The 15,813-nt window shown below is 47.9% G+C and overlaps 1 protein-coding gene across 1 annotated transcript; it reads right to left on the bottom strand.

Annotated features, from left to right (window-relative positions):
- Positions 1–464: 464 nt before the first annotated feature.
- Positions 465–6,320, bottom strand: LOC119705165 (homeobox protein NANOG-like). Its single transcript, XM_038147265.1, has 4 exons — positions 6,140–6,320; positions 2,782–3,056; positions 1,362–1,451; positions 465–890 (listed from the first exon to the last, which is right to left on the bottom strand). The coding sequence occupies exons 1-4, from the start codon at positions 6,318–6,320 to the stop codon at positions 528–530; spliced, it is 909 nt and encodes a 302-aa protein (XP_038003193.1). The 3' UTR covers positions 465–527.
- Positions 6,321–15,813: the final 9,493 nt, after the last annotated feature.

Raw genomic sequence — 15,813 nt, 5'->3', positions numbered from 1 at the left:
CATCACTTCACCTCATGGCTGATATACAAAACTGATGGTTTACACTTCAAATGGCTAACTGGCACGTGGCAATAACTTCTCCAACTTCAGTTAAAGGTAAGTGACCAGCACCTCTCCATACAGCCCCTGGCTTCATGTGCTATGTACATAGAGTGATACATAGAAATGAGATTCCCAAAGGAATCTGTGCTTCCCCTTAGACAAGTTACACAATCCATAATTAAGATCCAGGGTGTAAACTGCATAGCCAGATCTTGGGCTTTGATATAAGGGAGCTTGGTTGTCTGTGCCAATCAAGAAAGGAACGTGTGTATGCACATGTAAGGGCACAGAAATAAAGGGCTCTGTGTGCCTGTACCTGGGCAAACAGGTCTCTGAACAGCTGCCTGTCTGCAGGCACACATCTGGATGCCAAAACAGGTTTTAGCTACAAGGCATCCCTGAAGTGGCCAGCACACAAATAACAAAGGGAGAGATGAGAATAAGATTTGATTCCTTGCTGCCCAAGTACCCCACATCCACAGTGCTTAGGAATGATAAAGATGATGGCTGGCAGCAGCTGGGAAAGGAGCCCCCAGAGTGGCTGAGTGGTGAAAATTACAGCCATCACCTGTCTTGGAGCCTGGATATTCCACACTGCCAGGATAGCTGTGGTAAAAGTCTACTTTGTGCTGAGCAATGAAGCCCACTGTCTGCTGGACACTGCAGGTCGCCCCGCCTTTGCCAAAGACTCCTCCATCCTCGCTGGTCACGATTGTGTAAGCGTTCTGCCCTGCTCCATAGTGTTGACAGGGGGAAGGCATGCTTTGGATGTTGCCAGCTGTGGTGATGGGGTAGCCCTGGTGGAATTTGGGGTGCACATCCAGGTAAGTACCGCTCTGGAAGCCATTCTGAAAGGGAAAGGCAGAGAGTCAGAACACAGAGCTTCTCCATTGGTGTCCACAGGCCTGACATGTACTGGGGCTCTGTCCCTTCACATTTCATATTGTCTATTGACCAGCAGCAATGGCATGGAGGGCAAGAAGAACTACATCCATTCTCGTAGCTCAGGGGTGGATACACAATCATATATATGTACATATATATGCATATATATATGATATAATATATCATGTATATGGATATACATTCATATATACATAAAACAGCTTTTCCCTGGAAACATTTCTAGGGTATAGCCAGCCCACTGCTGGGCTACCACCAGTACACATGGTGAGGTGCCAAGTCTGTGCCCCTGTGCTGAGCAAACCAGAAGGCCAGGTATGCTCACACTCATATGTTTAAGTTGTCCCCATGGAGGAAATATGGGACTGATCTGCCCAGATAGAAGAGCCACGATGAGCCATGTGCTGTGTTCTTACTTGCGTGAGACACTGAGCCCGTTCGCTCCACAGGCTCTGCTTCTGGCACCTTTTCAGCTTCATCCTCCGGTTCTGGAACCAAGTCTTCACCTGGGAGGGGAAGGGAAAGCAAAGAAAATGTCAGCAAAGGAGAGGAAAGAACAAATGTAACCAAATTCACAAGCAGGAAGAACCAGAGGGAGTGACCAGATGGCAGAGATACATGGGCAGCAGCAGATAAAAGCCTTTAAGAACTCCTGGGGGGCTGTTGCCAAGGGGAGAGGTCTGTCTAGCAGCCTCAGCAGGTGGCTAGTGCAACTGTGTGATGGGGGAAGGGGTGGCTCGGTGTCAAGAGACAGTGATAGCTGGGGCGAACGAATGGACTCATTCCAAACACGGAGGTGAATGACTGGTGTAAATCAGATCCGACAGCACCTCTACAAGCCCCCTGCACTACAGGCAATTCTAAGACGCTGTTTCTGCCTTTTTGCGAACACAGAAGGGACAGACCTGCTGCTTGTCCCCAGCAGTTCCCAAATTCAAAGCTCCTTGCTGGGGTGAATTCCAGGGCCATTTCCCCCCGGGCTGTGTCTGCACTGTGAAAGCAGCCTTTGCAGGGATGTGGATTGAAGGAAAGAGCAGACTGTCCCACCTGCCTTGTTCCTGACAGAACCAGTTCAGTGTGTGCCTATGTGTAACTTTTTTAGTCTCGTGTAACTTTTTTAGTCTCAGGACATCCCAGCCATCGTGCCCAGCTCTGAGATTCAAATTTCAGGAAGATTTTGGACTTGTAACTGCGAGCTCTTGTGCCCCGTTGCCCAGCCCCCCCGGCTTTAGGAAAGCATCACTGGAGGCAGCATTATTTCATTATGTGCAACCTACCCGGAGATCAGCAGAGACCCTAAAGGGCAGTGATGAGTGAACCTAGCAGCACCCACGGGGAGGAGGGAGCACGTGTCAAGGAGCCAGGGAGTGCTGAGTGTGGAGCATTATTAGATACTGGACAAGATAAGACCCGGGAGACACTAGCAAGAGCTTTCAGCATGTTGCAGCAGCCCCGTGATTCAGAGAACAGATGCATGCCAAGGTTTCTGAGAAGTTCACAGTGCATGAAAAAAAATCTGTGAAGTGCTGTCAAGCCCAGGGTAGAGACTGTGGTGAACAACATATTCATCACTGGGTTTGCAATTCTACTATAGGTGTTGGCAACAGAACCCTTAACTGACCCCCGACTTGGGAGGCCCAAATGAGGTGCCACTGACCCCTCTATCTGCGAAAGTGCTTCTGATCTCTGGGCATGAATAAGCAGGGGAGCAACTGTTAGCTGGCACCTCTGCCTCAGTCCCTGCTGGGGACTCATCTTTGCATCCTGGCACTCCCCTAAGTGACCACTCAGCCACTGTGAGATCCATATACTGTGGGTCAAAGTCTCTGTGTTCACCTGCTTGTAGGTGAGCCCCAGGGCAACAGCCAGCTCCCGGATCTGCTGGGGGCTGAGGTACTTCTGGCTCTGGAAGCGCTGGTGCAGGGTTAGCAGCTGCTCCTTGGAGAAAGCTGTCCGGCTCTTGGTCTTCCTTATCCCCTCCACACCATATTCTCTGCCCTTCTGAGACTTAGCTGTAGGCTGTGGGGACAAGGATGAGGAATGTGGACTGGTGGCTGAATCTGGTGTGAATTGGCTGAAATTCCCAGAACTGGATGAAGCTGGGGATACTTCTATAAATAAAAAGAAAATGACAAAAGGTGTAAGAGACAAAATGTTTAGCTGTAAGGGTATGAGCATGCTCCCTGCCTGCTGTAGAGCTCTTTGCCTACCAGACAGGAGCTTTTTTGAAGCAAAGGCTTGTGTGACCCTCCTTTCTTCACAGACCTGTGAGCACAGACAAGCACACTGAGAGCGAGCAGCTTCCCAGCTCAGTCCCCTCTGGGATCTTCATGACTCCCTTTTGCCAGGCAGAAAAGTCAGGGCAGGGAGTGGTGCAACAGCGTGGTGCACACTGATTCACAGTGAACTCTCCTCCTCCAGATGGCCTCAATAATATTTCAGTCTGATTGTGGTGTAAAAAGGCCTTGTCATGACTGCAAGCATAGCTCTGGGTTGCTGGCTGGGCTCCTCAGAACTGCCTGCCCAGCAATACCAAGGCACTCAACAGAGACAAAACAACCTCTGACCAGGGTGTACGGTGGGGCAGAGCAGCCAGCGCTCACAGTGAGGGCAGCAGGTGGAGAACGTCAGGCATTGGATATTGGCTCAGTCCTGTTTGCCTTTGTCTCCCACCACAGACCGTGCCACCGCTGGAGACACTGTAGGTGGAAGGATCTATTTGTCTGAGAGGGGCTTTTGGTGAGAGAAGAATGAAGGAGAGAAATTTCACATGGAAAAGGAGAGGGAAAGAAAAGGTGGATATGTGAAACAGGTGAAAGGAGGCAGCAATCCTGTAGCAGGGACATAGGGGACAAAATTCAAGAGTGCAGAGGAAGGCATTCAAGCCCCTTCTCATTTGTCCTGGTACATGTCTTAAGGGATCTCTGTTGATGGCAAAGTTGAAATAAAGACTCAAGGGAAAAGTCTCCTGAACAATCTGGGCTCCTAGCGAAGACAAAACCTGCCAAGATGCAAAGTCATTCAGGCTGCAGGAATAAGAAAATGTGTCACATCCCAGATTACTGGGGTCTGAGAGAGGATGAGACCTTCTCAGGCCAACCTGACTGAAGGGCCATGATACCAGTCACTCCTCTTTCCCTCAACTACAATGATGAACCTGCCCATCCCTCCCTCCTCCCTCCGCAAACTGTCCTGCACAGTCCATCCCCTCTCCTCCTACTGGAAGTGCAGTAAATGGGGGAGTGCCATTTCAGTACACACCTCCTGACTGCTGAGCCCAACCAATGCCTCCCAACCTCCTTACCAGTCACCCTGAGAGCTGTGACACTGAGACACCCACCTCAACCTCCAGAACACATATCCAGAGCAAAGTACTGATGTCCCCCAGAGGAATGGGCTTCCCAGCCATCCTACAAAACCTGTCCTTCTTCTGTCCTAAGCTGAGAGTCTACTAAGCAATCACTCAAAAGCCTTGGAGTCCTGTTGGACCTCAGAAAGGTGGCCACATCTGTGGTAGTGCTCCCCTTACAACTCTCCTTACAGAGGCATGCCTGTCTCTGTGGTGCCTGCCACCCAAGGCCTGCCTGCTCTGGGCCATTTGCTATCCCTAGGAGATGACACCACCCAGAGCAGGGGCTGGGTGAACAGCCAGGGGTGTAGCGGGGTAGGTTGCCAGCACTGGGGAGCGGGGCCATGAGGATTGCAAAGGGATTCTCTCTGCAAGCAGGAAGAGGCTGTCAGCAGAAGAGGTGCAAGGGCCTGCAGTGTTATGTGCGTGGGCCTAGACTGCAGAGCCTTAAGGATGCTGAACATCAGTGACCTGGCTGCATGCCAAGCTAAAACTTCGTGTGGTATCACAGGACGCTCACCTCCTGCAGGCTGTGCAGTAAAAGCTTTAGAGGGAAGAAATGAGTAGGCTGGGAACGTGGTCCTGGAAAATAGGAAAGTCTCCTGTTAGACAGGAACCACAGCGAGACACTGTAGAACTAAAGCTCCCCCAGGCTGCTGATTGACCTGTCATCCCAAAGCCCCATGAAATGTATCGTGTGCAGCTAGAGCTCAGGACAAAAATGTTTCCTCTCCCACGAGAAGAGCAGAAAGGAGAGAGGAAGCAAGAAACACAAACAACAGTGCAAGAGACATCAACACGAAAGCCTGCGACAGACCTACTCCCACAGGACCCTGACATTTGTAAGCCTCGACTTCCACAACAGGGGCTCTCTCTGAGAGAGGTACGAGGGTGTTTGAAGGTGCGGTAAAGTCTATATACCAAACCCTACAGGGGCACACAGGAGTCCATCTGCCCGCTGCCTTTGATGGGCAGGCAACATGCAGAGAAGCTACATGGCAGGTAGCCACATGCCGAGTAGCCATAGGCACTCTGCCTGAGCCTTCCATAGCAACTGACAGCTTGAAAGTGGCACCCCAAAAGCTGGCTCTCCTCCCACCAACTCACCTTGCTAGGGGGGTGTTGCCCTGCTGACCATACTGTGGGGCTGGGCTAAAACCTGTTCTTATCAGCTCTTCTATTGCCCCTCACTGGACTGGGAGAGGAATGGCAGGAACAGAAAACGTCACTGGGATGACTTTTTGGTTAAAAAGGGAAAGGCAAAGCAGCAAGGGCGCAGAAAGAAGAGGGAAATAGAGGAAAATGGCAAAATGAAAGAAGCAGTGTGAGTAATGCGAGATTTAAAGGAGCAGATCTCCCAGCACCAGTGATTCAGAGCAGGCCTTGGCTCATGATTAACAAGCACATAAAAGGTGCAAGGAGTTTGGAAGGGGATGAGGGATGCCACAAGAAGTATCTCCAGGATCTCCAGTTTCTCTTGATGACAGCATTTAACTAAAAGGAGGCCCGGACATTCCCGCACCAAGAACCATGAACTTCCATAAGACCAAGTTGTCACTCTGCCCCTTCAGCCTGGAGCACAGACCTGACAGTGCCTCGACCCTTGCAGGCTCTTTTGAGCTTTAGGAAACCCGTTGGCAGTCACCCAAGAAAAGCAGCATGGAAAAGTGGTGTGACTGGCCAAGGTCACCCCTCCTCCTTGCCTACCCCACCGCAGTTTGCCTAGGTCACGCACTAGGAAACCGAGGCAGGGAAAGAGAAAAATCCGCTCAAAGTCATTTGAGCCTGACCTGGGAGCAGAGTTATCCTGGGGGACAGCTCCAGGATTTAGCTGCAAGGCCTTACCTGCTGTGTGCCTCCTGCCCGCAGCCTCCGGAGAGCGCCCGGCCGCGGCGTTTCCCGCGGGCCCAGCCGCTGTGGGCGCTTGTCCCGCGTCCCCCGCCGCGTTCCAGCAGAGCTCCAGGCAGCCCCTGGCAGCCCCGCCGGGGTACGCGGGGTACGGGGGCAGCGCCAAGTGCGCGCACATGGGGAGCAGCCGGAGGGGCGGACCCCCCCCTCACACCAGATGTCACCTCCACCTGAGGGCAGGTCCCACCACCGAGCTGAGGCAGCCCCGAAGCGCAGACAGGCCTTTATAGCCGGCCATTCCCTGCCTGGGACCGCAATATTCACCGCGGCCCGCTCCTCCGGGCCCTTTGTCATGTTAAAGAGGCTGATCGGTGGGGTGGGGACGGAGCAGGGGGGAGGGAAAGCGGCGCTCGGAATGGCATCAGGGCTGAAATATGTCCCCTCTGAAATTCTTCCCATTCTGCAGGTTCCTCAGTCACACCTGAGCAGGGTCTGAGCCAGAGCCCCAGGACAGCTCCTCCTGCTCGCTTCTGTGGGCTCTGCGGAGCCTGTCGCGGCTCAGAATCCCGGGAGCGAGGGCGTCCCGTACGAGACAGCTGCTCCCTGCATTGCCAGAGCCCATCCCGGCCACGGGGGGAGGGCACAGCAGCTAAATCTGGTGCTGAGCTGCTCCGAACCGTGCCGGCCAAACCCACACCCTGCCCTGGGGTTGCGGGGAGGGTTCTGAGACCTTTACTTGGCGGTTTGTGTCACAGGGACACCTCGCCAGGACCCACAGACACCCCCCACTGACCTGGCAGCACTTCCCATACTCTTGGTACAGATGTCAGAGGTGGGAGAGGGGAAGAAATGAGTAAGAATTAGAGCTGGGGACCAGAACTGGGTTTTTTTGGGGGTTTTTTTGTTTGTTTGTTTTGTTTGTTCGTTTTTTGTTTGTTTGGTTGGTTGGTTGGGTTTTTTTGTTGTTGTTTTTTTGTTTGTTTGTTTTTTAACTGAGAAGGAATTTCCTTCACACAGGCCTTCGAGGGAGCCAGCTGAAAATGTGTTTGGCCCATTTTCAACAAGCCTGTGCCAGAGCAAACTCAGAAACATTGGGCAAGTCACATCCAACACCAGATCTCACTTTCCAGAGGAAGCTCAGAAATCTCATCTGGCTGGTCTCCAGGGGGACAACCAGCAGAGGCATTTTCATTGTGGAGCTAGGAAAAGATCTAGTGTATGTAAGGTCCACAGCTAACAGATTTGCTTGCCCATGGCCTTTCAAAAGCACATCCTTTTATTTGTGTAGCCTTGACTGTGGCCTTTGTCAGGCTGCTGCAGGTTGTTTGGAATAAAGGAGATGAAGAGTTTCCTTTAGGACAGGGTTAGCTGATGTTTCCTGACATAGGGCCTACCCAAGGGGGACAGGCACCTGCAGAGCTGTTCATTAAGTAACTAAAGGTAAGTGGGTGAGGTACAGAATTCATCTGTGGGCCTGCAGATTTGGCTTATTTTTGGTCCCCTCTCATCAGCAGGTTTTGCTCTACCTGTATTTAGGTAAATTGTATTGGTTTAATTTCAAAAGACATTGTGAGTGTCTCACTGATATCCATTTCTCAATACAGAGCTAGAAGTCCCAGAGTTAATTAAAAAACTTCTTGCTAGAACCAGCCCTGCTTTGGCTCCAGGACACGCGCATGCCTCCTGTCAGAAGCTCAGAGCTGAAGGTGCTGATCTGCAGCAGTGTAAAATGATTTCAAATGGGCAGTTCTTTCACTCCTCTGAACCTCATTACTTCACAAATGCTTGTTGCTGCTTTCATTCCAAGCCTGTGCTAGCATCCCAGTACCTGGCAGGAGGACAGAGGGGCACCTGCTTGCTGTCAGTGTTCAAGTATCAGCAGGGAGAAGATACAGACAGGTGGGGGAAAGCAACAGAAACAGGAAGTAGAATTTAGATCAGTTTAAAAGGACATACAACACCACTTCTACCAGGACTTGTGCTGCTGCTCTGTGCCCCATGGCAGGTCACTAGTCCTTGCTTCCCTGTCTGGAGAGACCTTTCCCATGAGGTGCAGACTGGAGGGAGCTATGGACCTGGCTCAAGTCTCTTTAACTTGGCACTGAGTTTTATGTTTTCTGTTTGCATGAAACATTTTTTAGTTTACAAACTGCAGGGATTGACATATCTCTGCACAAGAACAGCACAGTTTTATGTTAAATTTACTTGAAAAACTTAAAGCAAAAAAAAAGGGCTTTTGAGCACATCTGACTCAATAGAAACACAAGAGCATCCTGAATATGTCAATTATGCTGCTACAGCCTCTAAATTTGCTTTGGCTCATGTCTCACTTCTGAATCATTCCACATTTCAGAGCTGCAGTGCCCACAAGAGCTGAGATCGCTGTCCCTCATATCTGCCCTCAACACAAGAGCTGAGATCACTGTCCCTCACACCTGCTCTCAAGCCCTAGCTAATTAAGCATCAGTTACATGAGTTGTACAGAGCTTGGGACACCACTGGGCAGCTCCAGTGCCATCAGTCAAGGAGGATGTTATGTTCTCCTTCTTACTCATGCCTGGCCTCTTACCGTTTATTGATGTTCAAATTTTCACGGCCTTAGGTGCAGTTAGGTTATGAAACCAAGGTAGCAGACCTGGGAGGTATCAACATCTCTTTTAGGATTGTTGAACCTGAAGACCTGGCAGAAAACACAGTGTGGGTGCTGGTGTGGGTGGCAGTGGGGGTCTGTGTAGCTGTTGGGAGTTTCGCTGGCTGAGCACTTCACACTTGATCTCATTGATTTCAGCTGCTTCTGAAGGTGTCTGGGATCTTTCCTACAAGGTGCCCAGAGGCCATAATAAACCAGTGTAGTCACTTGCACTACAAAGTCCCTCTAGGCAGCAGCTGGGGAGGAGGGTGGTGTCACTGCTGGGAGCAGAGCCACCCCCCCCTTCCCCGGCTGGACCAGTGAGTGGGGCAGGACAGAGGGAATCATCTCCCTGGGGGCAGGAGGGGGACCGAGGGCCAGACGAGCAGAGGGAACCTCAGCACCTCACTCCCTGTGGTTTCAGAGCAGCAGCAGCACCTCTGAGGGAGCAGCTTATGTCCCCCACAAAAAATGTGGCACAGAGGTGGCTTGGCATCAAACCAAGCCTGGCTGGTTTGGCAGTGTTTTGTTCCAGACCTGGCCCAAATGCTCACTGTTATCTGACAATGCTGAGTATGGTTTTGGTTATTTATTCAAAGATTGTTATACAGTTGTTTTTAGAAAAAGGCTTTGATAGTACTGTTTTATGATATTTCTCCTTTTTTTTTTTTTTGTTTGAAGCCTCAAACAAATGCCCTGCTTTGTTTAAACATTTGTAGGGTTATTGTGATTGCTACTATTGATACTAATGGCTTAATCAAAAGACATTTGAAGAGCAAAAAATTGGAAAAATAATGCAGTTTGAAGGATAAGAAGCAAAGTAGCTAAAACATTCCCACATTGCAACATTACCACTCTGTTCCCCTTTTAACCACTTTGTTCAGCATGCTAATTCTTTAATCATAACTTGAATTTGAATTTGCCCCTCTTAAAGCACCATACTTTCCTCAGACTTTTCTTTCGGTGACTTCTTTTGGTGATTTTCTGCCTTTTTTCTTTGCTTTCTGTGAGACTGTGCTGTAATCTAGTTAGATCCCTGTGCTTGCCTGGTGTCACAATGACCTTGTACTCTTTATACTCTTTATAAATATTGTTAATGAGTCTGCAAAAGAAAAGAGGGGTTTTTGTTTGTTTTTTTTTTCCCCTGCTAACACACATGGCTTTGCTGAACTGAGAGTAGGCAGGGGAAAGGAGAATTTATTCCAGAAAATCATAAATATGGTGCTACTTTCTGGGGGTTTTAGGTGTGTCATACTGGGCTGAAAAATTCTGAAAGGGGTGAAATAACTTCCCATTGAGGGAATATAGCCAAATTTCATTTGGATGATCATAAAAAGAAAAAAAAATAAAAAAGGAAAAGGATTCATTTTCTCTTTTTCCACTGTTCTCAGCCTAAGGCTGGTTAGAACTGGTACTTTGCTGTACAAAGCAGCCATCCAGAGCCACAAAAAAAGTAAGTTAAGACCCCTCAGGGCAGAAAGTTGTAAGGGGATCTATGGCAACACCTACCTAAAAAGACTGGGGGAGGGTCTAGAAAGCCTGCCAATCTTAAATAACATTCGTAAGTGTTTCCTAGCTGCCTTCAATTTTTCCTTCTGTAAATGTAATTTAGGACACAACTTCACATGTTAAGTGGTTTTGGTTCATGAAGGAAGGGAACAGAGGGCCCCTTCTCTTAAACTACTCAGAGTAATAAAAGCCCAACTTATTTTACTGTGCAAAATTTTTCAGTAAGATCAGTGAAAGGTAAAAATTAAAATCTATGCCACAGCCATAAATACGTGTATGCATATACATATCCTCGTCCTCTCTCCCCTCCTCTTTTTTCTTTTGTTCTTTTCTTTTTTTTCTGGTTTTTTTTTTTTCTTTTTATCTGTGTAGTAAAAAAAATGTAAGGGTCAAGAAATGATTTGGCTTCGTTTCTAACAAAGCAGTTTCAGACAAGCTGTTGATCATTATCGTGAGATGGATTTTTCTGCTCATACATCCTTCCTGGAGTCCTTCACCCAATCAGGCCCTCAAAGAGAAGTATAGTTCGACACTTACGCCAAGAGGAAAATGAAACTGGAAAAAATGATCTGTCAGTGTTGCCAGCACTCCCTCAGTCTCCTGGGTCTCACTTGTAGGATTTTACTTCCCATTTTGGCAGAAAAGGTGTGATCAGTGTAGGCAGAAGAGAAGGCCTGGACAATATGATGACATCTACTACTTTTAGTCTCATTCCAACATACATCTCTTGGAATGTAGTAGACTCCTCTGCTCTCACACATCTCTCACAAAGCCCAGTCTAGCTTCTGTCTCTTGTCTTCAGGTTTAAAAGGCACCTGTGATTACTAGCCAAAGCAATTTCCCTGGCTGTATGGCTACAAGTTATGGCAAATACAGCTAATTCTCATCCACCCTGATGCTGCTGTGTGTTTCCCACTTCCCGAAGTGTCTGTCTGTGCCACCAGCTGAAAGAGATGTGAGAGTCCAGCATCAGAAATGGAAGTGGCATTTTCTCCCTATTCAATACCAGTTTTGATTTTGAAGAAATAAGTTTGCATATAAAATTACAGCAAGGCTACACTCCGGATCCACCATGTATAAGTCCCCTGCAATAAAGGATCTTGACTGCTGTTAATGTCATCCGTGGTATATTTTCTCCCAGAAAGGAGGGGACGGTTTTTATAATGCTTGCTTCTTTTTTAGTACTTGAACTGTTTCCCCTTCTCTTTAACAAAAGCTATGAGGATTTTTTTTATGGTGGTTATTGCCACAGCACCAAGCTGTCTGAAGTCTTGAAATCTCAAATCATGTTTAACCAGTTTGGGTCATGCATAGCATCTTAATCTAAATGTGCATATGGAGAAAACATTCCCCCACCACTGGAAAACTCATCTGGTCCTACAGAGATGTGGTCCCTGCATGACATTCCCCAAACTTGCTCCTAGGCAAATTTTCCAAAGAATTCCCACTTAAGTGTAATTTAGAAAACCACAGGTCCCCATGGCTCGTCTACCAGTTCAGTTGTCAATACCTGGGAGTACATCCACTCATCCAGCACTTTGATATTAGGTTTTGACCATAATATTTGGATTGGACTAGGCTCAAGATATATTTTCCATGTTCCTTCATGGTTTTCACTCATCTTGCTCCACCACCAGTGGATCAGTGCACAGTCTCATGAGGGAGTGGTCTTCAATATCTTGTGAGGACGTGGCAGATGAGTAGAGGGTGAGCTGGCAGGGAAAACTGCCCACAGAATAAGACATGAAGAAACTGTTGGACACCTCTGCAAGGGCATAAGTTACAGAGAGAGCAGGTGAAGGATTTTGGCAGGGGGGAAGAAAGTTAGAGGTTTCTCAGTTGCATTAGATGCAGACAAAGTCTGCCTTAAGGGGGTTATAGGCCATGGTATATCAAACCTTGAAGACTCTTTGACATATCTAAGGCTGGAAGAAGAATGTAGTGGTCTCCTTTTCCAGTCACTGGCTCTGGTATCTGGGATTCCACCAGCCCAAATGTGCCAGGAATTAAGTCTCCCCAGACAGAGATAACATAGCAGAGCTCTGATCAAGGGACTGATATCAAAGGAGCAAATCTTTCAGCCCCGGGGATGAATCAGCAGAGCAGTTTATTCCAACCTTTTCTCCTCCTTTCAAGTATCAGGTTCAATTGCAGCAACGGCGGCACAAAAGGCTTCGTCATTCTAGGTGCTGAAAAGGCAAGGAAAACACAACCAGGAGGAATGGAATTCACAGGTGATACAAGACTGGGAGTGTGTTGCAAATACCAGAAAGAACAAAGAGGTGATGTAAAAAGAACCTATCTTGCTTGGGCAGGGAGGAAGAAGAAAAGATGGGGGCTGGTCATGCACCTGAGGAGAAAGGATCCCCAAGGTTAAGTAGTCAAAGAGAGATGTCTAGAAAGCACAGCATGGGAGGAAAATTTAAAAAAAGATAAGAAAAAGAAATGCACGTTTGCCAGCTGAGATATACCAAATTCAACCAATAGCAATATTGTTTTGCAGACATTCAAGCACTTGACAAAAATCCTTGTAATCGTCCTCTTGGCGTAAGTGTCAAACTATACTTCTCTTTGAGGGCCTGACTGTGTGAAGGACTCCAGGAAGGACGTATGAGCAGAAAAATCCATCTGACAATAATGATCAACAGCTTGTCCTAAACTGCTTTGTTGGAAGCTTAGCCCATTCATTTCTTGACCCTTACATTTTTTTTACTACACAGATAAAAAGAAAAAAAACAGAAAAAAAAAAAAAAAAAGAAAGAGGAGGGGAGAGAGGACAAGGATATGTATATGCATACACGTATTTATGGCTGTGGCATAGATTTTAATTTTTACCTTTCACTGATCTTACTGAAAAATTTTGCACAGTAAAATAAGTTGGGCTTTTATTACTCTGAGTAAACTTATTTTCCTGCATGGGCAGACTGAGGCTGCATGTGAACTCAGGAAAGGGCCTGTAATTGTACAGCACAGACCACTCCTTGGCTAAGCAGAAACAGCTTGTCATTGCAAAAAACCTGTGCTTAAAGCTAAAAGGCACTACTAATACTGTGCACAGTTATGGTGAGGTTACACAAAGAAGGCTACATTCTGTTTTGTATGCCCTGCAAAATGTGGGCATGAGGAGGAAAGGGAAGCCCCAGGGAAGAGCAGCAAGCACTAGAGTGTTATAGATCAGCTTCTCTCTGCCAACCAAGTATCAAACCAGAATTGCAGGCTCTCAGCCTCTCTGCTTCTCAGCAATATGTGGATCTAATCTCTGTTCACATACAGGGGAGATCTGTCTTGTCTGAAGGCATTCCCACTGCCTGTTCCTCTCAAACTGTCCTACCTCCTACAAAGCAGGTGAAGACAGGTGGAAAGGGCTGAAATGGAAGGCACAATTCTGGGAATTCTGATGAGAATAGGTGAGGTTGTGTGTCACTTCAGCTCCACCAGTTATTCACAGTCATCTCACCTGAAGAGAGATGAGCTAGAAGGCCAAGCGAGGTCTGGTCCTCTGCCTCATCAGTGTTGTTTATGTCAGCTGATCCTTCAACAGGCTTTCCTGGGACATCAGTCACATCATTGCTGGATCTTAATAAACTATGTTGTCAATGGGTCTGCTTCCCTTATGAAGCTGAATTAGCTCTGCAGGGAAAACAGGAGCAAGACCACTGACTCTGCAGAAAGATCATTCATCTCTGAAGCCTGTAGCTCAGGTGTATGCCAGGAGCCACAGAACTGCTGCTGAGCTGTAGTCTGGCTTGGGCTGTGGTTTGGTGCATGAGGATTTGGGTGAGAGGGAAGGAATTGCATGTTTTGCAGGGTTGTGGCATGGCACTCATATTTCAGAGTGCCCTGTGCTTTGACAGGACACCATTTACCCCTATGAGTTATCAGCTGCCCTAAAAGATGCTCACTGATAATTACATTGCAGGTGAATCTAAGCTTGACAAGAATTGTGGGTACAGAGTGAATATCAGCCATACATACATACATATATATATATGTATACATACACATATATACATATACATATATATACACATATATATATATGTATGTATGTATGTATGTATACACACACACGTGGCCTCTTTCAGTTATGAGGCATCTGGGAAACACATGCTGCCAGCATGTTGCCACATAACCAGGCAAGTTTCCATGCCTGGAAAACAGGGTAACACAGAGTCAGCACACTCAAGTGAGGCTGCACTCCATAGCTCGTGTTTCCCCTAGGGCACTGTGCTATAGCAGGAATGAGGCACCTCGGGAGCAAGGAAGAAATTCATGGCTCAAAGGTAATCAGCTTGTGGGGATGTAATGTTAAACTCATTGGGAAGGCAACATGGGGGGTGGAGGGGGGGAGCGATTGGGGTTGGTGGCCTGTGAAAATCTCAGCATGAAAAAAACAGGAAAGATTTTTTATTAAATTACGGTATTCTTTTGGGAAAGTACCACATAGTAAAAGGAAGGACCAAGTGTGTCCAGGGGCAGTAGAAAATTGTTGAGGTACAAAAGAGGACCCAGAGATGGCCAGGGTAATGTGAGCCCGTCTTCATCCATACTTTCAGTTCACCCATCTCTGTGCCATTTTGGCCTTTTTTTTGTGATAGCTGTGCCACTGATTTAGACCAATAACCCAAAGACAGTGCTAGCAAGGAGCATTCAGTCTTTTCAATTCTAGTAGGCTTCCTTGTGCAAACACACAGTCCCAGGTCTCTGGCTGCTGCTGGAAGAGACCTTGGCACTGCATTGCACTCCTGCAAGGCACCAAGTACATCAGAGGCAAACCACAGGCTCGGCAGGAATTTTGTGTCCCCTTTGCTACAGAGACCACTGAGAGTTTTGTGTGGAGACCAGGTCATTCAGGGGATCTGGGTGAAAACCTTGACTCTGTCTGTTGCAAAGCTGGGCTTGTGTGCATGGCTGTATGATTAGAGTAATTCAGCTTTTGCCTTTAGTTTCCCTGCAGAAGAAAGGAATTTGCAGATCTGCAAGCTGTGATCAAGGCTGTTAGAAGGCCTTCCTAGATGAGGCTGGGTGTGTGGACACTCTGTAGCTTTTCATAACACTACTGGCAAGAATCAAGCAGTGTCTGTGCAACCAGAGTGCTCACGCCCACAGCTCACTCGTCACATGTGCACTCAGCATGGCTGTGCTTCTCAGCAGCACCCCGTTCAGAGAGACTGGGAGCAGGGGCAGTACAATTGCTGTGGCTCCCAGATCTGCCAGTCAGCTGGCCCTGCAGCTGCCCAGCACTTCCAGTCCTGCAGTGCTTTGCACTGTGCAGGGAGACTCTAACCCCTTTCCCCTGTGTCCCTCCTTCACCTTCTTTCCCTGTCATGTCAGGCACGAAAAGGAGATGAGGAACCACAGTCTGTGTTATGCCTCTGCAGTGTCCTTCATGTCAGGGCACTGCACAAGCAAAGGCACCCAGTACTCTGCACATCCAGGGTGCATTGCAGCTTCCCAGAAGCTTTACATTTCCATGGTCTCTATTTTTAAGGTGTCGCTAATGTGTCCTGACCCCGCCTTCAGCAGGAGAAAG

The sequence above is a fragment of the Motacilla alba genome, chromosome 1, assembly GCF_015832195.1.
Source record: "Motacilla alba alba isolate MOTALB_02 chromosome 1, Motacilla_alba_V1.0_pri, whole genome shotgun sequence".
NCBI classification, from domain to species: Eukaryota; Metazoa; Chordata; class Aves; order Passeriformes; family Motacillidae; genus Motacilla; species Motacilla alba.
Note: the sequence above shows the minus strand (reverse complement) of the source record. Positions and strands in the feature narration are given on the sequence as shown.